The 26,238-nt window shown below is 37.6% G+C and overlaps 2 protein-coding genes across 7 annotated transcripts in view; both read right to left on the reverse strand.

Moving 5' to 3' along the window:
• Positions 1-4,387: 4,387 nt before the first annotated feature.
• Positions 4,388-13,676, reverse strand: MSS51 (MSS51 mitochondrial translational activator). Of its 2 annotated transcripts, XM_061161804.1 has the most exons (8): positions 13,526-13,676; positions 12,402-12,559; positions 8,062-8,306; positions 7,636-7,791; positions 6,891-7,015; positions 6,135-6,701; positions 5,738-5,831; positions 4,388-5,436 (listed from the first exon to the last, which is right to left on the reverse strand). In XM_061161804.1, exons 3-8 carry the CDS (start codon positions 8,280-8,282, stop codon positions 5,217-5,219), a joined length of 1,383 nt encoding a protein of 460 aa, XP_061017787.1. In that variant the 5' UTR covers positions 8,283-8,306; positions 12,402-12,559; positions 13,526-13,676; the 3' UTR covers positions 4,388-5,216. The 2 variants fall into 2 exon arrangements, with proteins under 2 accessions (XP_061017787.1, XP_061017786.1); XM_061161803.1 differs by having other exon boundaries at positions 12,402-13,676.
• Positions 13,677-15,030: 1,354 nt separating this feature from the next.
• The window catches only part of PPP3CB (protein phosphatase 3 catalytic subunit beta), a 47,248-nt gene continuing 36,040 nt past the window's right edge, over positions 15,031-26,238 (reverse strand). For 2 of the 5 annotated variants that reach the window (XM_061161797.1, XM_061161802.1), the window contains exons 11-14: positions 23,746-23,830; positions 22,921-23,018; positions 18,055-18,084; positions 15,031-16,641 (exon numbers count right to left, since the gene is read on the reverse strand). In XM_061161797.1, the coding sequence (XP_061017780.1) occupies positions 16,463-16,641; positions 18,055-18,084; positions 22,921-23,018; positions 23,746-23,830 (392 nt within the window). In that variant the 3' untranslated portion in view covers positions 15,031-16,462. The remainder of the gene's footprint in view (positions 16,642-18,054; positions 18,085-22,920; positions 23,019-23,745; positions 23,831-26,238) is intronic. The other 3 variants (XM_061161798.1, XM_061161801.1, XM_061161799.1) reach the window with 3 other exon arrangements.

Genomic DNA, 26,238 nt, shown 5'->3' on the forward strand with positions numbered 1-26,238 from the left:
CGCGGCCGGGAACGCCTCTGGGGCAGGGCAGGGCGGTGCCGGCGGGGCCCGTCCGGGCGACCTTTGGGACCCCGGCTCGGGCTCTCCCTTCGACCCCGCGTCGCCGCTCCACCTGCAAAGAGGAGGTCCCTTCGGGTGCACCAGCCAGTTTTATCACAGTTCCTTCCGGACTCTCTCAAGCCATTTGGGAAACTGAGGCGGTTCTGAGGCATCCTGGAGCGCCTTCAGTGGAGGGCGGCAGAAGCCTCGAGACTGGAGACCAGGGGCAAGCCTCTCTGCCTGATGTGCAGTCCTCTCTGGTATCTTCTAAGGACAAGAACGGTGTCTTTAAATAGTGCTTTGTGAAGTGAATACTCATGGGGATCCTAGGTAGTAGGAACACGAGATTAATCAAAACCACTCCAGAAGGGAGTTAGGTGATTCTAGGCTCCCCTCACACCAAAGCCCTATCGAATTACACACACACTAGCATTAAACATTTGAGGCCATTTCAAGGCCCAGAGCAGTATTTTAAACTCATTAAGAAAGTTTATTTTCCAAAGCAACAAAAAGACAGCTAGCTACCTTTTACAGTGGTTTTCAAACTGTGGTCCCCAAGACTGGCAGCCGCCACATTTCCTGGAAACGTGTTAGAACCACAAATTACTGGGCTCCAACTTTGACCTTCTGAATTAAGAGTTTAATTCACCTCGAGAGTTTAGAGGTGAAGCGTGGCAGTTTGTTTTCACAAGCCCTCAAGGTGGGTCTATGCACACTAAACTTCGAGAACTATCCCAAGGCTTCCTCATGGGGTGGGATAGGGTGGATGAAATTTTTAAGTGGGAAGGGCAAAATATGCATGGCCCTAATACAGGGATGAAGTGTAAGATACTTGAGAAACGTCAGTGCCAAAATTTAAACAATACTGCACAACTCTCTGGGAACCCAACATTAATTTCCCAGCTCCCACCAGTCTGTCTGGCAAACATTGGGCCTTTCTGCCCAGTCTGCCTGGAGACCTCTGGAATCTCAGCATTCCATAACAAGGGTGTCCTTACTCCTCTTTGTGCTATATTACTAATAATACCTTGCTGATCTCATCCCTGCCCTTCCCTCTGCCTTAACTATCACCTTGAGAGGTTATTTTCCAAGCCTATTTCTAGCCCACTTTCCTGAGCTATAGGCCCAAATATCCAATAGCCTATTCAGGCAGTACCGCTGGATTTTCCACTTCATCCTTCCAGCTCATCCTTTTTTCCTGACGAGGCCTTCTAGGATCAGAGGTCCTTTCTTCATATTGCCTCTCCCTAGAAAGTACTGCATGCCTTCCAACAATTATGAATCTATTAAGATTCAATTCAAAGATCACCCATCTCCTTCCTGCCTCAAGCGGCTTTTCCTGACCTTTTCCTTTTCCTTACCTTCTCTTGGGTAGACTCCCTTTGTGCACCCAACTAAACCTTTTGTAGATATCTGCTATGGCACATTTAACAGTAGTCATAGCATACATTTACCTTACCTGTATTTAACCACATCAATTTAGCAAAAACAAAACACCTCTGAAGGTCATCAATTGCTCCAGAGTTCATGTGAAACAGGAGCCATTTTGCTTCTCCTAATGTGAATGTTCTTAAAAACACACAGCTTTTGTACAGACAGAACAGCAATTTTGTCCGCAGAGGGACATTTGGCAAAATTGGGAGATGTTTTTGGTTGTCACAACCAGAAGGGTTTTACTAGAATCAGTGGGGAGACGCCAAGGATGTTACATTCTACAATGCACTGGGCACCCTCCTACAACAAAGAATTATTCAGCCTGACATGTCAGTAATGTTAAGAAACTCCTTGAGTTAGGCTGATCTTCCTAATAAATCAAATCCTAATAATGGATTTGATCATATAATTTCCTTGATTAAACTCTACTAGCTTCCCACTGAAAGCAAAATAAAATCCAAACTCAAAAGCCACTGTCTATTATGCCCCATATACTCTGGCCCCTGCCTACCTTGTTGACTTCATCCCTCTTCATCTTCCTTCTCAAGCAGTAAACTCGGATCAAAATGACCTTCTGTCTAAACATACCAGCCTTGTGACCAAATACACCAGACATTCTCAGGATCATTGCACTTGTTATTGCTCCAACTCAGAATGTTCACCATTGTATATCTCAAATATCATCCATCTCCTCAGAAAGGTGCGTATTCCCTGAGCACTGTAGCGTAAGTAGCCCCACTGCCACCAATACCACCACCAGTTAAACATGCTGATTACCCTATTTAATTTTCTTTGTAGCACTTAAAAGCAGATCAAGTTCTGTATTTACTGTTTGTCATCTCCCTCTGCTGCCCTCAGAATGTATGCTCCTTGAGAACAGGGATATCTCTAGTGACTAGAAATAAATGTTCAATAACTCCTTTGTTGACTACAACAGGGCCCCCCAAACTCAAGCCAATTATTTCATTCAGTGATCAACTAAATAAACAGAGTTGTTTTTTTTCTTCCCAATACTGGAGAAGAAAACTGGTTCTGATAAGACTTGTTGAGAGAAGGATATGTTGGAATCCTCAATAGAGTATTATCCTAAGGGAATTTCAATGTAGTTTTGAAAATAGATTTTTTTTTTTTTTTTTTACTTCATATGCTGACTTTAGAAAATATAACTCATTATATTGCTCCTGCTTTTGTCAGTCTTCTCCTAGTAAACTGTAAACACTTTAAGGGCAAAAGCAAACTTAGAATCCTCAGCATTTAGCATGAAGTGAAGGCACTTTCATGTACTGTCATCACCACTGTAAGTTGGAAATTTTTGTGTCACCCATTACCATGTGGTTTCTGTCTCCTGATTAGATTCTTAGCTATTTCACACTTCACACATAACAATCAGTAATCAAGCCCTATGTATTTTACTTACATGTTCTAGCTACAAAATGTCGTTATCTACCTATTTGCTTTCCTTATTACAGCTAGAAATTACCTCTTACCTCTTCTTTGCCATACCTTCTGTAAACGACTTTAGCTGACATGTACATCATCTGAACCATAAAAATGGCATTCCCACCCATTTTTCCACTGTCAAGCCATCTTGCACAGTGAATTCAATCTACTTATGTTACTGAATAAAATTTAAAGTGGTATGTATTCAGTAATAGCTACCATTTATTAATTACATACTAGGTGCTAGGCACTATGTTAAGCACTTAACAAATATTCTCACTTTTATACTCTCTGATTTAAAAAACTGTTTTTTGGTAATAGCTTCATTTTAATTCACTGATATAAAGTATACAGTTTAATGGTTTTCAATATAGAGTTGTACCATCACCACAATCAATTTTAGCAAACACACCATCCCCCAAAATAAACCCTGTTTTATCCATCATCCTCAATACCCTCGTCAGTCATCTTATGCTGCCACTAATCTACTTTGTTTCCACAGATTTGCCTACTCTAAACATTTTATATAAATGCACTCAGACAATATGTAGTCTTTTGAGACTGGCTTTTCACTTAACATGAAGATGGATGAACGTGTTTTCAAAGTTTATCCATGTGAAGCATGGATTAGTACTTCATTCTGGTTGTTCAATCACTAAATCATGTCCAGCTCTTTGCAACCCCATGGACTACAGCACACCAGGCAGGCTTCCTTGTCCTTCACTATCTCCTGGAGTTTGCTCAGACTCATATCCATTGAGTTGATGATGCTATCCAACCATCTCATCCTCTGTCGCCCTCTTCTCCTCCTGCCCTCAAACCTTCCCAGCATGGCCAAATATTTCATTATATGTACATACCACATTTTATCTATTCACAACTTTATGGACACTTGGGTTATTTTTACTTTTTGGCTATTATGAATAATGCTGCTATGAACATTTGTACACAAATGTTTTCATTTCTCATGAGTACATACCTAGGAGAATAGCTGGATCAAATGGTAACTCAATGTTTAACTCCTTGAGAAACTGCCAGACTGTTCTCCAAAGTAGCTGCACAATTTTACATCCCTACTAGTAGTGTATGAGAGTTGCAATTACTCATTAAGACTTATGTTTTTCATTGTTGTCATCCTTGCAAAAGAAGTGCTTTCTTTTATTGTACAAATACAAATTTGATTTGTATTTCCAGATGACTAATGATGTTGAGCATCTTTTCATGTCCTTATTGATCATCTCTATATCTTCTTTGGAGAAACATCTGTTCAGATCATTTCCCCATTTTTATTTTTCATTTTCCCATTTTTAAATTGAGTTTTCTGTCCTTTTATTATTGAGTTGTAAGAGTTCTATATAATATTCTGGATACAAGTGGAGAGGTTGAGGTAACAGCAAGTTGTAGAAACGAATACTTAGGGAATATCCTAATCCCTAAGTGTGATAAGAAATGAGTGACAAAAAAAAAAAAAAAAATGGATGACAACGGACAGGGTGTGGTACAGTGACAGGCCCAAAAAGAGAGTTGATGTTAACCACTCCTTTGGCAAGAGAGAAAGCTCCAATCTTGAGATGTTCTATGTAGACAAGTAACACTTGCCAGTGAATAGGAAATAAGATAAGACAAGTGACTTAAGAAGCCCCAAACTGAATTTATTGTGGTGTAGACCAAGTGATAACAAACTGCAGTATATTCAAGTAAAGTCTGATACACCTTGGGATATCTAAAATAGAACACAAGGGCAAAAAGTTGCTCTAAAGTTAGAAGTCCTCAAGAGAAACAGGAAAATGAGAAATATATCTTGAAAAAGCCAGGAAGTAGAACAGTTTGCCAATCCTTACAACCTCCCCCATGTTCCCAACCACTTATCTGAATTGCTTATTCTTCCACTACTTCAAGTCATTATGACATCTGCATTTTTTTTAGTCCAAACTGCTGTATAAGAAGAAAGTCTTTTTCAAAAGAGTAAGGTGCCATTCTTCTCCTTGGTGCCATGTGGTTCAAGTCAAAAGGTGTAACTTTCTCACGAAGGAAACTGTTAAGAACTTGATGGTCTACAAAGACTGATATGAGGGCCTTCTGCCCTCATCTAGAATCTTGTCTCTAGAAGCAACATGTGGCTAACCTCTTGGAAATGAGTCACATCATACAGGAGCTCCCATTCAGCTTAGAATCTACCAAGACAAAGTGAATTAGGTTTACGATATAGTGGATTTGAAAGTTGGCAACAATCTGGCATCAGCAGGTATTTCATCACAGCCTCTCCATTTTCTAGACATCCAGTCATGATCTGGCTCAGCTATTTATACCCTGCCATTTACTTTCTCTTCCAATTGCCTCTTATCCAGCTGACAGGAGCTTCCAAGAAACATGATATAGTAGGCACTGCAGTAAACTGGCTGCTTGTTGGGGTTGGAGTAGACCTGTTCAGGTTTAAGGGATGCAAAAGGGTTAGCTCCATAGGCTGTGATGTGTGTATCCAGGTCCACCAAAATCTGCAACGAGGCTGCCAACTCCTGACGGCTATGGAAGACAAAGAAAAAAAAAATTGCTCTGCTGATTATGAAAAAGATAGGAGAGGAACTGCTCATTAAACCCCAAAATTACCTAAGGCTGGACTAAGGCAATGGCCATCCCCCTCCCAAATGTCTATACTAACTGCTCAATTAACTAGCATAGCACTTTGAAGGGATAAGAAAGTTAAGTATGTGAAGGAAGAAAATCCTCACCAGAAGGCAGAAGATGAGCAAAGGGGAGAGAAATGAGTTTATCTATAGAGGTGTGAGTGAATCAAGGAGGTACCACAAAGAAAGGAGGTAAAAACCTGTAAACAGTAATCATTGTAGGGATCTCATAATCACGAAGTAGCAAGAGGGTGGGCAGCCAAGCCTCCATCAAGTCTGGGGAAGCGTGGAAACCTATGGAACAAAATGAGATGGGAATAGAAAGAGGAAATGCAAAGATAGACCCCAAACAACATAGTTCTATAATTGTGTCCACCCCTCACCTAGCTCACCTCCAATGCTCGTCTACCACCATCACCTACCCTAGATTCTTCAACGGAAAATTATGAACCGAAATATAGCACATAATGATCAAACAGGGTCTTCATTACATTATGCTTAACCTGATCCAATGAAGAGGGCTCCAAAAGTACAAGAGCCAGAATGGAAAACTCCCAGAGGACTGACCCCTTATTCCCCCAAACCAATGGCTCTTACCTGGATGGAATGCCACCACCAAATCTGGATGGGCCATCTGCCCAGTCTCTATCTGCTCCTCCCAGAAGTCATGATAGAGGCCCCTGTGGCCACTAAGCTGAACTGTGCCAGGTTCCAGGAGTGAAGCTGAGGTGCTCTGTGAAAAGCCAGCAGCCACATCTACACCCACCATGATTACATGGAGACCAAGGTGTCCAGGAAACATGTAGCCAAGCTCATCATAGTCCCCAGGGCGAGTGAGGAATGTCTCTGCATGAGAAGCACCAACCACGTGCACTGTGCTTCCCCCAACCTTCCCAACATTTATTCCCAAGGCCCGAAGCCCAAAGCCCAGTGTCAAGGGCCGTGACAAGACATCCGTCAGCAACCGCTTCAAAGAGCCCTTCAGGACATCTGGGTCTGGTCTTGGCCGTCTCACACTGGCCCACAGGGTGGTCATGGCCTGACTGTCAAGCAGAGCATCCAGTGTATCATCTAGCTGTAAACATCGCATAGAAAACCAGGTGTCCCAACCCTGTACAACTTCAGTCAGCCATGACCAAGGTCCTGAGGGTAGGACAAAATCACCTGTAGGAAAGAAGGAATAAGAAGTGATCTAATCCTTTCCTGACTTCAATATTCCCTATATGTTCATTCTCCCAACCTGTCACCACAACTGCAGCTCCACTCCCCTGTCCCATTCGGTTCCTCTTTTTTTTTTTTGAAACATGCTTTCATATGACCTTTATGGCAGAGTTCCCAATACCGTCACTCTACCTGTGACCAGAAGCCATTCCATGAGACGGTCCACAGCTACAAGACACAGTTCTTGACAAACCTTCCTGTGTGCTGGCCAGTCTGACCTCTGGCACTCTGGACCACAGTAATAGACATTTCTGCACCTGAGAGAATGAGCCCCAGAAATAGATGTTCCTATACCTCATAGGTGAATGGGGGACGCCTGGGGAAGGGAACTGATATTTCCGCACCTAGGAAGAGAGATCACTGGGTGAGGAAGGTAGAGAGAGGAGCGACAGCTGCTGCACCAAATTTGGGGACTACGTTTAGCAGAGGAGGAAGGAGAGTGTGGGAATGCAATTTTTCCCTTGGATCAGAGTGACACTTCAGCCTCTATCTATAACTAACTTTTTACATCTCTTATAGAAAATTAAAAAAAAGAAAGCCCACCAGGAGTTTGTAGATGCTCTATTATCACAAGCTTGGCCTCAACCTCCTCAGAACATATATGGTCTTAATACTTAAGTACTCAAGAGAAGAGATGTAGAAAGGATTATATTCTGATCTCTGTCTAACCTCCCCATACCAAAATAAACATGAACCTTATAAGCAAGTCTTTTCTAATTTCTCTGTGGCCTAGATCAGACAAAATGAGGAGTGAGCCTAAAGTTATGAAGGTCTGAAATGTCTAAAGGTGTTACAAGTCTCAGACCTCTCTTCCTTCAATGAAGTCTTGGAACAGGATCATTCCAGAAGTTTCCCCAACCAGCTCCTGACTAATCACCTTTTGCAGTGCCGGAGGACCTTGGAGTCTGAAAGTCCACTGGGGAGTGCTTTACAGTAAGCACAGAATCGGAATGTGTCCTCCATCTTCTGGAACATTTCTTCAAGGCATCGATATCCAAAGCCTGACACAGGAGTACCCCCGTCTAGCACCAACCTGCAGAGACAGTATGGAGAAGGAATGGCAACAGGAAAAGTATCTCCAAAATTTCTCATGATACCTACCCTGACTTCTATATATTTTCACTTCTCCTACTCCCATCATTTCTCATTTAAGCAAATCATATTTCTTTTATAGTAATAAAACTGGCACAATTTGGGATGAGAAAATTCCTCATTGCAAATACCCTGTATTTCCCAAGCTACACTTCCTCTCCACCTTCTGCCAGAGACAATATATCACTCTTGCACAGAGGAAGTCACTCACTTGTATTCTTCATAGCTTTTCATGTTCAGTTTTTGAAGGATCAGCTGGGATAGGCCAGGAACATTATTCTCCAAGGAGAAGAAACCAAGTGAATCAATGCTAGGGCCAGGTTTAGAGAGGCTCAGAGGCACAGGAGCCACAGCTGCAGGTGGGGTCTCAACCACGGGAGCCACTGATGAGGGGGATTTCTTGTGCCTTCGTCGTCGGGACCGTGGAGCCATGGCCTGTCCAATAATACCTGGGGACTATATGTAGAACAGATACGGAATGGAAGTTTGTAAGTTGGACACACGTGATGTGTTTTCATATGTTTGACCTTTTACTTGTCATTCTAGTCTCTCAGGCCCAGGTAATAGTAAGATTTATTTCATATCTACTGATTACTGATCACCACACGCAGTTATAAAAAAGAGAATTAATTATATGTGACTATAATTATGCATATATGTGTTACACGTGAAGTTCTATATATAATATAGATGCTTAGAAAAAGTCTGGGACGGCTCATGTAAAACTGATAACAGTTATTTTTCCTCTGAGAAGGGGCAAAGGCCCTGCAATGGGAACTAGGTCAATGAAAGGGAACTTTAGACTTCTTTGCAATGTGTGACTTCTTATACAAAGAATATATTCATATACTACTAGTGTGTTCCTAAAAATCAACTTAAAATAGAGGAAAAAGCAAGGGAGGTTTTGGTTGTCCAAAACTACCATGTAATTGGAGAAATAATCAATCTAATCTAGTTGGAGAAGGAAAACATTCATTTTAGAAGACCTATCATCACATTTATAAGCAATAAACCCAAAAGTAGAAATCAAATGGATATAAATGAGCACTAGCACTTACAATGCTGAGTTATATAGTTGGAGCAAGTTATATGTAGTATTAGTTAAATCTCCTAAAGAGATGAATTCTGAAGTACAACTAAGCCCACATTCACCAACTACCTAGTAAGAACTCTGTGATATCCTCCTTTCCTGGCCTGTCTTCTATTCCTTTTACAAGGACTGAGTAAATGAAAGAGACTATATTGGAAAAAATTAAAACACCTATTCATTCAATAAATACTTATTGATAAACAGATAAAATCTTCACAAAATACCGTAACAGAAACAAATGTGAAAAAAATATACTGAACATTTAAATGTCTTATAGAAGGGTTAGATGTAAACTATAACAAAAGGCAGTGCATAAATCTTACAAGAAAAATGAAACTAAAGCACTAATGGGAGATCAGAAGAGAGTATCTTCAGTTGGTGAGCTAGAGGAAGATTTTATGAAGCAGGCAGCAGTTGGAATAGACCATTAAGTATGGTGATGTTTTGAATATACAAATACAGGGAAAGAGGAATTCTAAGCACAAAGAAGAGCATGAGCATAAGAAATGTAGGTGGGAAAATTCTGGGAACTAAGGAACTAGAATGGTTTGAGTTTTTAATTATTAAGTCTAAAGACCTAACTATAAGAGATAAAACTATAAAATCTTAGAACAACACAGGAGAAAAGTTTCATGATACTGGATTTGGCAAGTTCTTGAATATGACACAAAAAGAACAAGCAATAAAATAAAAAAGATAACTTGGACTGCATCAAAATTTTAAAACTTCTGTGCATCAAAGGACAGAGTGAAATGACAACCCACAGAATGGGAAAGGATATTTGTAAATCACACATCTGATGAGAGATTAATATCCTGAATATGTGAAGAACTTCTAAAACTCAACAAATGGCCCAATTAAAACTGGGCAAAAGTCTTGAATAGACATTTCTCCAAAGAAAATATACAAATTGCCAATAAGCATATGATGCTAAACATTACTAATCAAAGGCTAATCAAAACAGGGAGACAACACTTCACTCCCACTAGGATGGCTATTATCAAAATACTAGGAATTAACAAAAGTGTTGGTGAGGATATGGAAAAACTAGAACCTTCCCACACTGATCGTAGGACAAAATGGTGCAGCTGCTTTGCAAAACAGTATGGCAGCTCTGCAAAAAGTTAAATATAGAATTACCATATGACTCAGCAATTTCACTCTTAGGTATATACTCAAAATAACTAAATACATGCACACAAACAAATGCTTATAGACAAATGTTCATAGCAGCACTATTCACAATAGTCAAAAGGCAGAAACAAACTAAAGGTCACCAAAAGATGAATGAATAAACAAACTGGGAGACATATACATATACACATACATACATATAAATTCAGCCATTAAAAGAAATGGATACTGATACATGCTACAATGTGGATAAGTTATGCTAAGTGAAAGAAGCCAGACATAAAACAACACATTATATGATTCTAATTTTATGAAGTATCAAGAATAGGTAAATCCAAAGACAGCAAGAGATCCATGGTTGTCAAGGGCTGGGTTAAAGGAGGAATGAGGAGTAACTGCTTAATGGTGTTTTGGTGGGGGAGTGACGAAAATGTTTTAGAACTAGATAGAGGTGATAGTTGCACAATAATGTGAATGTACTAAATGTCATTTAATTGCTCATTTTAAAAGGATTAATTTTGTTATGTGAATTTCACCTCAATTAAAAAAAAGAAAAAAGAAAAGAAAAGTATCTACAAGAGCTTTTGAAGCTAAAAAGTTGTTTTGCTCCCCAGATAAAATGCCTCCAGGTACAGGGAAATGACAGGATATGACAGTGCTGACAGTGGCTGGTTTTACTGTGAATGAGTTAACTATTAAAGTTCAAATCAAGAATTGTGCTCTGCTTCAAAAATGGTCTAACGCTGAATCCTTCTGGACCTGATCTGTTGGGGAGAATGCTCATTCAGCTGAGATACAGGTGGCACAACAATCAAATAAAAACTCTCCCCAAATCATCCAGCTAACACACATCACTTTACAACATGGCTCTTGTAAACCACTGTTCCCAGACTAATGGAAGAACTAATCTGATTTCCTTTGTACTTTCTTTCTCTTCATCCTTTCATTCTACCTTTGTATTCTTTCCCCTCATTGCATAAATGAACGAACAGTTTCAAAGTCCACGAAACAGAAATAACTAAGCTCATCTGCATATCATATCTTCTATATTCCCACCAATAAAGAAAAAAATTAGACCTAAAGATAGTACATTATTTTAGGATTTAAGAGTCATCTCTCTTTACTAAAGGGTGGATGGAATTGCCCTCACGCCTTAAGACCCCATTTCAAAAAACTGACCTGGCTTTTCCCTCCACTTTTAATCACTAAGCATTTGCTTCACTAGGATTCTTCTGATTCCCAGAATCACTGCAATTCTAGAATAAGTATTTATATACTCTCTCTACTCAGCCCCCTCTGGCAAGACATCACCTTCTTAAACCTTGAAAGAATGGACTTTTCTTTATAGGTTTGGAGGAAAAGTATTTTTGAGAGAAATCAAGTCTTAAATTCCAAAAGTAGTATCTTTCTGATATTCAACCAAAGGCCTTTATTCTGCAATAGAAGCCAATTAAGACCAGAAGGGTACTTATCTGCCTTTCGAAAGAGAGGTCCTTCCTCCAATGGAAGATTAAGTCCAAAGGAAGACTGGTTGAACTGGATAGAAGTCAAGGGATCACACAGTGTGGGGAGGTATGGTGTTGGTGAAATCCCTGATGTCATACTTGCCTCTGTGTCTGGAGTGGGTTCCTGATACAAATGGACTAATTTTCTGGCAGGAAGGTAAGAAGGTGGGAATGAGAAGCCAGATCTTTGCATTTGCATCTGTATATATCATCAGGCTCATGTCTGAGTTTGTGTACCCAGATCCCCTGGTCCTAACTTTCCTGCGATGAGATCCAGGATCCTTCAAGTCTGGGGGTGGGGGTGGGGGCTGACCTGAGAGAAACAAAGGCAGTGACTTGGGCTTTAATTTATTCTCAGTAAATAGAGAGAACACCAACACCAAGCACTGGAGAGGAGACATGAATTCGCTGGCCTACAAAAACTTATTTTTCATCTCTAAATTCCCTAAAATATTACCTAGCCTATTCTCACACCTAGGTTTCCCATCTTCCCTGCTCCTTACCACCAACAGACTCAAATTTCACCAAATCATACTCATCTTTTCACCATCTCCAGACCAGTGAGGCTTATCTAATTTTCTCTAATTCACCAGCAAACAAAAAAATGTCTTTAGGGAGGTAGGGAAGAGAAGGGTAAGTGAAGCTAGTCACTGGGGATCCTCAAAAAGGGCTGGGAAAGAGAAAAAGGAGAAATACATTAGGAACATTGCTATTATGACCACATTTAGCTGCCTAATCAGTGATTAACACTCCCTTAGGTGATAAATTCTTTACTTAACTATAAACTAAGCAAGCAGAGGAGTTGATGGAAAAGTAACTTACCCTGCTAAGCCCTCAGCTTCCTTCCTTCTCTCTTTCTTCCAAGTGAAGTAAATGCTTGATCTCCTCAGATCTAGGTTGTGGCTGATTTGCAGCTGTCCCTTCATATCACTTTCATTTGCAAACTGCTGAAATGCTGGGTCTCTGTGATTAGGTGTGCCCTGCCAACCAGACAGACAACACCGAATTCTCTCTAACGAGGCAAGTAAGGGCCTGGCCCCCTGCCCGTGAACTTCTCTCTTTCTGACCTTCCTTCTCTGCCAAGAAGGCTCAGAACTCTGTCAACACTCCCAAGCTCACCAAAGGCCAAGGCGGCTGAGGAAAGGTGAAGCCTACTGCTTCCTGGACCTCTCTCACTAAGACAACATTTCTGCTCCCAGTCCACAACATCAAGAATAAGCCCCGGGGGTTAGTTCAGAAGTCAGTATTTGATACACAGTAGCACAGAGAAACAGGAACTCCTACAGTTCTAAGATGTCAACCTAGACCCAAGAAGGGTTCTCACAAGCCCAGAGTCCTTTTTAGCATAACAAACACTGCTCTAACTCAACTTGACAACTTAAGTATAAATATAATGCCCAGAAAAGAAGAACAGAAATAGTCATTTAACGGTAAACAAAGGGAAATCAGTTTTAGGAGAAACATCCAGAATTAATTTGTAAAATTCAATTTCCCTGAAAAGAGAGCAACGCACTTTCTGAGGAGATGTCATCAGGGTATTCCACCTGTTTATTTTAAAAGAGGAATAGGGACTTTCCTCATGGTCCAGTAGTTAAGACTCTGAGCTGCCACTTCAGGGGATGTGAGTTGGACCCACACGATGTGGCAAAAAAAAAAAAAAAAAAAGGAATAAAATTTTCTGGGATATTAATGTAAGCAAGATCAATATATTAATGACTAAAAATACACTATTTCTAGGAACAGAAAAAAACAGAAAACAATCAACTCAAATATCTCATTCCTTCCTATAATGGATGCTGATCCAGAGAATTCTTAATTCCACATTCCTAGCTCCTTGTCACTTAGAGCTATTAAGCACCAGAACCTATCAGAAGTTGCTAGTGCATGGTTCTGTATGACTCTAAGACCTGACTTTGCTCACATCTGGCCCCAGCTATGTCACTTACCTGCTTCTGGGAACATCATCAAACTAGGCAACAGAACCACTTGCAGTGAGGTCCTGGACCGTAGCAAATAAATCTACATATGAACAGATGCAGAGAGTGGATTCCAAGAAAACCTCAAACTGCAGAAGGACAAACTACAAGCAGGGAAGGTGGAAGAAAAGTGTTAAGGATGCAAAAAAAAAAAAAAAAAAAAAAAAAAACCATTACATAACATTATGTAGAATAGCTGTGGAAAAGGAAAATCAGTTGTAATAGGCAAAAATCCTGAATAAAATAAGGATAATTCATTTTAAGCAAAGGTTTCAGGCCAAATTCAAATTTAACTGGTACAGCATTTAAAGGTTTAGAGGTTTGTTAATGGTTGAACTGCAAAAGGTCAAAGAAGTCAGATCGTCTTTTCTAACTCAGAATGTCATCTTTGAATGTAAAGGGAGATGATATATAGGAAAAATTTGATATTGAATAGCAATTTTACCAACATTACTACTATTCTGATAGACATTTAAATTTATAATTTAGGAAGATCTGAACTTTTCACAACTTGCATTCATCATCAATTGTTTTTAAAAAACTTTAAAAATACTTCTATAGTTCATTGTGAAACTAGTTAAAAGACAGACTAGAAAGAGTTTCCTACTCAACAAATAGGAAAGGATCTATGAGACACTGGGTGATAATATTCTACCACTCTTCATGTATACCACCTTTTCTGAATTCCATTCCTTCCTCTTATTTTCTTTTTAATTTTTACCATTAACCTGAATTCTTCTGCTTTGCTAATGATGCTTCATGTTTACCTATGCTTCTATAAATACTATATAACCCTAGTGATGGACCTAAGGACTAAAGAAGTTAATACTACTTGATATATCAGTTAAGCTCTTAATTTAGAAATGATATTACAGCAAGAAGCTGTAATGATTAACAATTTGAGCTCTCTTTGCTACCAAAAACTAGGCAAGTATAAATATTTTAATTTAATGTTTCATAATGTATCATAATTAATGTTGAAAACTTGTAATTAAACTTCCTATACAGTTATACTATAAAATGTTGCACAAAATGCAAATTTCCCTCAATTTGCAGAGTTCTATACTTATTTTGATTAGAAAGGAGTATAATGGAAGTATCATTTTTTTCTTATTGTTAAAACACCTAATATATTCCAAATACTACTGTAACAAAATTATAGACAGTAACATTTTCTTTCAATTAAAAGTTAACTGAAACACTGGTTTTAAATAATAGATTTAGGCCTATAATAGGCATCCAGAGTCTCCTAGCACTCAGTTACTAGTACTCATATAAAACAAGTGTAATCAAAGTTTTTTTTAAAAAAAGAGCAAAATTTATGAAAATAAGAATTTAATTCATCAAATTAGCATTAACTATTCAGGAGATAATTTTCTCTTAAGGATATATCCCAATTCTATTAACTGGATTTTCTGATTTGTAGGAGAAGGTCAAATCAGACTACATCTTCCAAATAAAACCCAACACAGAGATAGGAGCAGCGGCCCATGCATGGAATTTATTGTGTGCTACTGTTTATAAAATACTCGAATAGTCCTGCACATGCATAATATTTCCAACTTAGACAGGAGACCATACAGGGTGCACTTTCTGGCAAACAAACAATAGATGGTTCCGCTGCCTGGAGCTCTGAGTTGTATTCCAGGGCATGAGGGAAGCGAGCCACCAAAAGAAAGGTAAATACCAAACTGCAGTGGCAGTCAATACAGGCCAGTAATTGTGAAAAATCAGCACATGGTTCCATTTAGTTTAACCAAGCAGTTCTGTAACTATCAAAAGAAAATGTTCAACATGCAGTCTTGACTCTTATGCTTCCACTAACATCTGAATGACTGAACAGAACCATTGCTTCTGTGCTGCACTGCGTAATCAAAACACTTCCAGAACATTTTAAAATTTCCTTTGCATCAAAACATAAAACGATAGAAAGCCAGCAGTAAATCGCCCTGGTGGCTGTATAAGCAACTTGAGTACTCACAATAAACTAAAATTTCTCATAACATCTAGGTAACCTATACATGTCGTACCTGTACATCATAGGTCTATATATTAAATATCTGCAAAATTAAAACATGCATACACAAAATACGTCAAGTTTTACAGACATCATTTGAATTAAAATTACTTTGACAATGTACAAACTTCTTTTTAAAGTACCTTAAATGAGTAATTCTGTAATTCTTCATAATTCTGAAATTTAGAGATTTTCTTCTTAAATCTGTGGGGTTTAAATCTCAAAAGATCTGGACGAGAAAGATTCTAATTAGTTTTTGGATTTGTGTTCAAGTAAGAGAGTCTGCCTACAAATAGGTTATGCATTCGTAATTGAAAAATACCAAGACTATATTACAGAATTAGCCACATTTAAGAACTATAGACCTGAGGTCAGCATTTTGTTTAAATGCCAACTGGGTTTCTCAGCATTTTGCCCATAATTCAAAATACAGCTTAGTAACCTCGGAAATGTATTTTAAGACCATGCTAATTCATCCTTTAAAGACATTTCATGGAAAAAAAAAGTCCACATTAGCTCTTAGGATTGTATTTGAAGTTATGGTTGAAAAACAAAATCTAATTCTACTGAGGGGAAAAAGAAATCTCATTTGTAAACTTAAATGTGTGAACCACAAGCATAAATGGAGGTGCAGTCGCCCTCCACTGGAAATTGCCCCAAGCCCCTTGCTCACTGCTCTCCACCTTGGCAGCGATGACCCAATCTTATCAGTTAGCACATGTCCCAGGGCCCTCAAGCCTCCATCCAGGAAGGGGGCTGGGGTCTCAAAAGCACAATGGTTTCTCCAGAGGGACTGTGACATTGACAGTCAGCTTGGCCGACCCCTCCAGTTCCTCGGGTGATCTGTCCATTTGGGGCCCGAGATGTGAGAGTCCCTGGGAAGCCGTGGGTCACTGGGCACCATGGTTGCCAGTCCCGTGGTTCTCAGTGGCATGTGCGGTGTTCAGAGAATTGAAACCATCTTGCTGTACAGCATCTTTCCGGGGTGGCATTCTCTCATTGATCCTATCCAAACCCTTTGCCTCTTCAAAACTGCAGATTCTATGTGGTGGAGAGAATCCTCGTATTGCTTAACAAAATGCAAATTTGATAAGTCAGTAATTGAAAAACATTTCTGAGATTTCAAAAACATAATTAATGATTTTTAAGAAGAAAGAAATTAGTTGTACATAGCAACATTTAAACTGTACTGAAACTGAAGCCTATCCCCATTCCAGATTTCCCCTTAAAATATGAAACATTGAAACCTAAATATAAACATGATAGCTTCATAGATGACAAGTGTTAGCATAGCCTTAAAAAAACAAGACACAAAAATAGCCCTCCCCTGACCCTGAGATCTCCAGGCGATGGTCTCAGGGTCTCAGCCTGACTCCTACTTCATCAATTATCTCCTACCTCAGGCTCTAAAATCAACAGTGGCTATCACAGTAAGACAGCAACAAGAATAGGGGCAAGTGAGGAGGCTAAACAAAGTTAATCCTTGACATACAAATCTGTACCAAGAACACGGGAGGAGAAAAGAAATAAAGCTACAATTTAGCAATTAGAACCACCTTGGAGGACAAGGTATCATCACTCCATCACCACCAATATGAAATGAAAAAGGTGGGAAATGCCTCCAGGAGTTAGATCTGTGTTTGTAGGTAATAAAAAGTATTTAGAGTTCCATATTTAGGAGATGCTTTCCTTAATTCACTAGCTATTCATCGCCTATTTTTTGGAAACCCAAATCAAAATAGACAGCAATCCTCTTTCAACTGGTATGGTTTCTTATTCACTTCATCTGGAGTGATGTATCCTCTATTACTAAAATGTGCATAGAAAAGACTTCCATACTATTGATTATGATCTAGTTGCTTTAATATGCAATCCCTGAGACTCAAAACTCTGTGCATGTGAACCAAATAAATGGTTGGGGCAGCAAAGCTTTCAGCAACGTGTACTACCAAGTCAATACATGATACACATGAATACACTATTACCAGCAAACAACAGCCCAAACTGCAGCACAAAATCATAGTGACAGCTCCTGCACTCTCAAGGGAATTACTGAAAATGACTTTATCATTTTTTTATCACGGGAATACCAAACCTGTATCTAGAGAGGATTTCACTCAAGAATATAAAAATCTGAGTAGCAAAGAATCATGCAAAATATGGAACAGATCTTCATTTGCAACTATAAATGCTGTAATATTATAGCATAACATGCTGTACTCTAAAGAATTCTGGAACATTAAATGCTGGTCTCATTACTATACTAGAAAAGGGAAAAAAACAAATTGTCACTATGGAAATCAGTCCTTGTGATTTAAAAAAAAAAGAAGAAGAAGAAGATACGACTGTTAAACTTGATGAGTCAGTGAGTCTGATTCATCTTGGGCTGTGCAAGCTAGAAGTAAGACACACCCATAGGACATTCTCTGATGCCCACCCACACACCACAGATCTCTGCCCAGCGTAAGGACTCTGATCGTACCTTTTTCAGCCTCAATAGCCTCAACTGTGGCTGTACAGAAGTGAGCAGAGGCATGCAAAATGAATGAGAGAGATGAGAAGGGTCATATTGTACAGCAGAAAAGGCAATGATCACTTAAAAAATATAACAGTACCCCATACTACATCATCATTTACAATTTAACATATATAGTACCCATATTAGAGAACCCCATCCAATCCCCCAATTCCTGACACAGCACAGTTTACACACAGCACTAAGACACCATCGCTCAATGCACAGAACACATAGACCTATTATAAACACAGACACCTCAGCATCCATGCAAATGCTAGTATTAATTATCCATCTTGAATTCAGTATTTTGATGGCCTTAGAATTTTTCAGTATGTTTATTATATCACATCCATAACAATCACAAGGATAGCTCTAGGATGAAATTATGAAATTCTCTAGGGTGAATCCATGATGGTAGAATTGTAGCAGAGCAAACAGAAGGAAATTCTTTTCTTTCATGCCTAACTGAAATAACACTTATCACCAGTTGGTTCCCTAAGATATAAACTAGAAGGAGTCTAGCAATGCTTTTCCTGTCACTTCTAATTCATAGAGCGAAGCATAAGCTGCAGAAGTTGCTATGTTCAGAGGACAATGAAATAAAATTTGTGGGCAGTAAAATTGGTAAGTTACACTAACTAGAACAGTTTTGTAGTCCTATCCTTTGTGGGTAATCTAAAAGTACTCTGCTCATCTACTAGGATCTTCCTTTCTATTCTAACATTGGTGTTCCAAATATCTAAAGATATTAACATATATAGCCTTAAAAAAAATCCATATATGTTCAGTGTATCATGAACCCAAATTTGCCTCAGATAATAAGATCTTGCATTCTTAACTGAAGATAAAAAGGCTACTGAGCATCTATCTTTTCAAGCCCATCTACCAACTAGAGAGGAATCAAGAGATAGAACTGAGGTCTTACAGGCAATTAAATCCTAATCATTTCATGATATGGACATACATATTAAGTCATATAAATGAAAAATGCATTCTTGATATAGCCTATCTCTGGCCTATTTAGAGAATTTCAACATATTTAGTCATATATTTTTTGTAGTCAAAAATTCTTTGGGCTCAATTCTGGATTCAAACTGTATGAAGCTCTCACATTCAAGAACAGGACCAAAAACTGCAGAGGACAATATTGTCTGATAATATTACCAAGTCTTAATTCTTCACTTTACCCAAAGTATACAAACTCAGAATATTTATAACAATAACATCCATCTCTTCTATTTTGCTTTTTCTACAAGAAGGTCAATTAGAATAATTATTCCTAAAATGACCTTTGAGCAGTATACATGATTTAAAAATGACAAATTTTATCCAAAGTAGTTATTAATATGAAAGGACACTGAAAAATCTAAGGAATCAAAGAAGGCTAAATCAAATAAGTTTGGAGATCTCAATCAGATAGTAAATTGGGGTCCCCCTCAAAAGAAACATGAACACTGAGTAAAGGAAGAATTAATTTTTCTTAACTGCTAAATCATATTACAAATTAAAGCAGATATACTTACTGTATACCCACTGTACAAATCACCACTTAAAAAATCTAGCCCTGTATGCTTGTAAAATACTCTTGTAATTTGTCCACACGGAAAACTGGTATAATTGACCCACCTCTATTGGATCATCCCTGGAATTCTTATTCTTCAAAACATGGACTATTTTCTTTATAATTTACAAATTAAATGGGAAAATAAGGTGCCTACCAGAATGTATGCTTTAAAGAACTTGTGGTAACAGAAATGACTTTACATGAAATATTTCATACTTTGTATTATACATAGTAATAAATTAAAAAACTGATATTACTATAAGAATTGGTACCTATTTGGGTATATCAATAGTTTAAAAAGTCTGTTAAAACTTTTTCAAATTATAAAACTTGACAATATACTTTTGTGGGCTTTTACTTTTATATGTAAAAGCATTTTCTAGGTCAATTTATATTCTCTGCTCTTTCCCAAGGCCTCTAAATGCTTCTAAATCCTTCTAAGAACACAAAAATATACATCACACTCAAAACTGCACACCATGTCAAGCTTGAATGCTTAGAATTCAAAGATCATCTGAAGCGTACACATTAAGCTGGGAAGAAAGAGATCTGATAATTGCAAAATTCTATCTGAAAAGCACTAATTTTCCTCAATTTTTTTCAATTTTACAGGGCATCTTGACATGGCCTTAGTAAGTTTGAGTACAATGCTATTTCAAACTGTGTTCCTCAGTATTACAAAGAATAAGTGATCAAGAGGAAATGGCCTTACTATAACACAGATGGCCACATATTTACTCATAAAGTTCCTAGTGAAGGCAGTATTATAATGGCTAGCTCCCAATCAAACTCCCAGAAGAAAATGAACATAAAATATGATTAACAAATCCTACTCCGATAGTTAGGCAGTTTGTAAAACACTTGAAAAATACTATAAGTTAACTGTAATGTTATTGATAAGACAATTTCAATTTTCTGACAACAGGAAAGAGGTCTCAGAATTTTAAAACTTTCTTTTTGCAATACTTAGCTCTCCATTATTCACATAAGGGTTCATCATGTCTATTAAAAATTTTAAATGTTACATAAATTTTTAAAAACCACACAGGCGATACTACTTCTGTATGAGTTTTGTTGTTTCAAAATGGGTCTACTCATGCTAGAGAAATAACTTCAATCAAATAGTTAAACCACACTATCAAGATTCATTGCTGGCAGAGCTGTGGAGCTATCTAGTCTCCCAAATTGGACCCCTTAAGCTCAGCACTATCCAGTAACTCACTCTATGCCAGGAATAGACAGTATCTCGGTAAAGCCCTCTTTCAATCCTTCCCTGAAGTTGGGGGTGATTTTAAAGTTGGAAGACTGAGCTTCAGGCTGCATGCAAATTATGAATAAACAGAAGTGCTGAGCTATCAACAAAGCATGTAATTAGCAGGTGCTAATTGCAAAATCTGAAAAGGTTTGTTGTGGATACTACATAAAAGTAATATTATATCCAAGAACAACTGAGAGATGACTGTAGTTTAGATTTATTTAAGTATGAGACCCTTCTGGGTTTTTTTTTCCTTTTCTGAACAAACAGGAGGAAGTGTACAACAATTTTCAAGCTAAACTGAAATTCACCCTTTTCTATTACTAGATTTATTGAATGTTTAAGATCTTAATTTGTTTTAATGAAATTCTTTTTAGCTAATTTGCCTAATGCTTATAACATAATAAGAAAAATGAAAGGCAAGAAATATAAAGAGAATCAAAGCACATTTTTTTAAATAAAAAAAAATCTTGTTCAAAATGAAAATTTGAAGTTATAATTTCAAAACATACTTGTATATCTCACATATACCAGTGGTGGTAGCAGACAACACAATAACATATAAATAGAACATGTATAGGCTACAAGTAGAAATTATTTGTCTACAGAAAAAAATTCTTTTTATTTATTTATTTAAGCATTTATTATGAGACTAAGTGAAATGAAATTACGAAAAGTCAATCTAATTTAAATTTATTGAAAAATTAAAACCTTCCTGTTTTTTTGCCTTAAAAAATTGACTAACTACAACACCAAAAAGATACTGTCAATCATCACTAAGGAAAACATCAGATCTGTTGCTTCCTGTCTTAATACAACAATGACCCTTGGAGGGCTGTGGTTACAATAAAACATAAAGTAAGGCTTTACATATCACATTTTCTGCTTTCCAACCAAAAAGGAAAGAAATCTAGACTTGGAGTTACTGTGTATAGACTATAACATTCATATCACTTTCTTCTACTTAAGCTGTAATGGGCTTTCAGAAAGTCAATCCAGTATTTACACAAATATTTACGCCAAAAAAACCTTGTTTTTCTTAGTATAAAATATTCAATGAGCCAGATTACAGGAATGCTTTACGTATAATTCTTTTTATTTTCATGCAAAATAAAGGCACACTTAATAACACCCTTTCAATTTTGACTTACAAGATTTAAATTCAACCCCTTATAACAATGACTTAATATCTAATGTTACATTCACGTTTAGAATGCACAAAGCACAGCAACAAATGCAGCAAACCTTAAAACAAGGTGCTACAAAGTTGCCTCTACATCAAGACAGATAAAGTGCCTGATAGAGTAATTTAATTTAACATACTTTTACAGACATACAGCTAACCTAAAGAAAGACAGACAGATTTAGGAAAGCAGCTACATCTGCAGAGGAAGGAAACAGCATGTTACAGACAGTCAATTATACATAGAACATTTGACAAACACCACAGAAAACAAACTTTGGCATCATTTACCAGGGTACAAAACCTTGCACAAATGTTTTGGCAAGTGAAGTGCATAAGTAATGTTCTGGGGCTCAAGCAGATTGTTAATTCTAAAATTAACATCTGAAAATATAAGCATAGTCTAATACAATTACATAAATTAAAAAGATAAAAAATAAGAAACTTGGAATTACATTTCCATTTTAAGTAATATGAATATCCTGATTCACATTCTGAAACTGAGGCTTTAAAAAGAAAAGGGTGCATTAGACAAATTAATAAATATTTCAGACATTATGATATGAGTTACTCCCATATCATTTCATGAAAAGCTGAGAGACTGATCATTATTTTCAACTGAAAAGAATACTGATTCTATCAATTTTCTGCCCTGGTCAGGTTCTTAATCAGACACTACCTATCATACAGTATTCTGCTTGTGTCAGCTGCTGAGACAAGAACTAAAAAGCAGAAAGAATTCCCTGCATGCATTATGTGTATTGTTAGCAAAAGAGTGAGGTGTGCCCCAGTCCATCTGAGGCACAGCAAGTTGCATAACATCATTACCACTTTGCAGGGTCTGCCGTCCTCCAGCCAACACTCCACTAGGCAACATCCCTGTGGGAGTCAGGCCCTTGAGTGTCAGCACACTTTCACTCTCCTCCCTAGAGCAGAGAGATATAACAAAGATCAGAGACTTCCAACAAGTTCCTAGTTAAAAAGAGGGAACGGGGCCCAGATGAAGGCCATGCATATAGCTTACGACATTTGCTGCTATTACTATATTTTCCTCAATTCCAAGATACACATTTTTCCACATTCTAAATGTTTCAGATATGAGGGTATGCTATGCAGCTGAGACATATATTGTTTTTCCTAATAAGTTTTATTAAATATATGTGAGATAGGTATAAACAGCAATAGGTATTGTAAAATTGAGAAAATATGGTATTTCATACACTTTAAAGATAAAATGTCTGATATAAGCAGACTCATTCGCATGCACTCTTAAACCTGGTCTTCCTGAATTAACCCCAGGAAGACAATTTGGGGCTCCAGCATAAAGGAGTTCCTTTATAGATGAGCAAGTTCATCAGGAACACTCTAAAAAGTGCCCCCTCCTTCTTATTCTGCTCTAATCTTCAAGATACAGATCTACTAGTTCCATCACAGAAGGATAAGAGATACCAAAGGTGAGCAATAACAATCAAGGGGTCAAAAATGCTAATTTCAAAGAGACTTGTGTTCCCATTTTCAACATGTAAATACACAACTTCTTTACAGAAAGAATGCTACTATATTGTTTTTAGATATCCAACAGGACACTATGTGTAGTAAAGCACAATAAAAGTGATTTCTGCAAAACAAATCATTGGAAAAATGTATCATTACCTGAGAACAGAGAAGACCCTTGCCATCTTGCCAATTGCTCGAATTTTATTTCTTATGATTTCTTTCCGGGCTGCAGCTGAACCTACTTTCAATGGAATAAATAGAAAGAAAGACTCAAGTTTAGGGCATCCATACTTATACCATCTTATTAGCCTGTTACACGGTCATCTGAACCAACACCAAGCCCCCTGCCACCAGCTCACATGGAGACTAGATGAACTCATGCCAAAAAGCTTCTCCTTCAATGTTTAGCTCAGCACTGGTCTAATATTGGGATCTGATACAAATACAAATGAAAAGTAATCCACAACTTTGACTCTCACACTACTGACTAATGAGTAAAAGAGCAATGGAAAAGAAACTAAAGTCCAACCCGTACCACAAACCAGACGACAAAAAAATGGTAACATTCCTACAGTCTGTTTAACTTTCATGAGAGCCCACAGCATGCAGACTAGCAGACTAGAACTGGTAATAGCCTATAGCCTTCTGCTTGGTTAACATAAAAGCCTTTGACATGCAGGCTCGAAATATGCCATCATACTATGACAAAAGAAGCTTCCTTGCTTGAATTTGGTCTGAAAATGTGATATGAAGTGACTACTGGGCCCGTGACCCAGAACTAAGAACCATACCCACATTTCAACAATGTAAATCTCAACTTCATTGACTAGAAGTCCTTTAAGGTCATGCAAATACATACAAGCTTTCACATCCCTAGGTGAGTATGACATAAGGAGAGTGACAATGTGAAAAGACTCCCCAAAAAACATGGCTGAAGAATCACTAATGCTTCATCTCCAAAGGGTTAACTGTACTTCCTATCACCGATACAGAAGAGGATATATCAAAATAACTGAATATATGCCTGAAAAAAGACTCAAAGGCTGTTATCTTCCTTCCCATGGCCTCCAGAAAGAACAACAATCTCCGTCCTGTTATCTCATATATAGCAACTAGAATCACTCTGGACCCAAGAGTGTGGTTCCTTAGAATGGTGCTTCAACATGATGACAACGCACATATGGAAGCACCATAGTTGAGGAGAAGGTTAAGGAAAGGCTAAAGACACTAGACCAAAAGGGACCTTAGGTATATGGAGGTCTGAACAACCACCAGTCTTTTGAGCTATAGCATCTCATTTAAAATTCAAGCAGTCCACAAGTACATAAAATTAAAAACTAAGATGGTGACTGGACCTTACTGTTAAGTAAACAGAAAAAGAAATTTCAAAGATGAAAACAAAGGACATATTTTAGAGAAAACAGGTTGCACAACCATGTTTATGATGCTCTCAGGGTAATACTATGAGCAATGAAGCTACAGCTTTTACAAATCCGAAATTGTGTGGGTACCATGGTATTACACAGGTATTTTTAAAATGCCGAAAAATTAATTAAAGTTTCAAAATCACAGAATATTAGAATTTGAAGAGACATTCGAGATACTGCAAAACTCAATTTCCTCATTTTATAGACAAAGAAACTAACTTTACTAAGTATCTCGTCCAAGGACATAAGGATAAATCTGATTCTCTTCAAATAAATTAATATAGATACTTTGTTTTAAAATTGATGGAATTTTTTAGTTAGACTGGAGGAGAGGAGTATGGGGATAGGGGAGGATGGCTGTAAGGAGATACATTCATATTTTCAGCTTTAATTATATCTATAAAACTGAATGATATGTAAACTATACTTATTTCAAATTAAAAATTCACTGGAATATAAAAACACTTTACAAATCAGGATTTTAAATCAGTCTACAAACACATCATGCATAATATTAAAGTAAATGTCCACAGTAAAATTACTTTGGGGAATAAGACAGACAATCAAACACCCTAGTCATGCAGGGAAGAGTACAAAACATTACAAATAAGCAAAAGAATGAAATTTTAAAACAAGAGGAATGAAAAAGAGGGAAAAATATTTCCATGCACAGAAAGACAGATATCTTGGAATATGACTTCTAAAAACATCAAATTCTAACTTAGATAAAACTTAAACTAAATTTGCACAAGGCCCAGAGGACTCTGCATAAATATACTCAATGAATGCACTAACTTACATGGACATGAGAATAACTTATGAAGTCATATTTCAAAACGATGTTACTCTGTCTGGTCTGTACCTTTTTTATTGCCATATATGAGCCGTTCTTCAGATGGAGAGTCCAGAAAAAAGGAAGTGAATGATGGAGAAAAGGTGGTTGAGACAAATAAAAAGATAGAGATTTAACTTGGCAGTGGTACTGAAGAATGAATGTAGAAAGAAAGGGAGAAAAATGGAGTCCCTCATACTTGAAATTTGAAAAATGTAGTACTGTAGATCTGGCAAATAAGGAGGGATGCCACTGGGTAGAGCTCTAAAGGAAAGATTTCTTAAAAGATATGTGTTCAGAAGAAATTATGGACAGAATGACTATAATATTTGATGAAAGTAGACAAATTAGGGACAGAAAAAAACACGTGAAAACACATAAGACTGATAA

Source organism: Dama dama, chromosome 15 (assembly GCF_033118175.1).
Source record: "Dama dama isolate Ldn47 chromosome 15, ASM3311817v1, whole genome shotgun sequence".
NCBI classification, from domain to species: Eukaryota; Metazoa; Chordata; class Mammalia; order Artiodactyla; family Cervidae; genus Dama; species Dama dama.

What these genes read in the sequence shown, in the direction of transcription:
- MSS51 (XM_061161804.1), bottom strand. Translation starts at nt 8,282, where the DNA reads ATGGCTCCACGGTCCCGACGACGAAGGCACAAGAAATCCCCCTCATCA. An exon ending in AAAAGCTATGAAGAATACAA is followed by an intron (nt 7,792 to 8,061) that starts GTGAGTGACTTC and finishes CTGTCTCTGCAG; the next exon opens with GTTGGTGCTAGACGGGGGTA. An exon ending in GGTGGTGGCATTCCATCCAG is followed by an intron (nt 5,832 to 6,134) that starts GTAAGAGCCATT and finishes TTTGTTCCATAG; the next exon opens with GTTTCCACGCTTCCCCAGAC.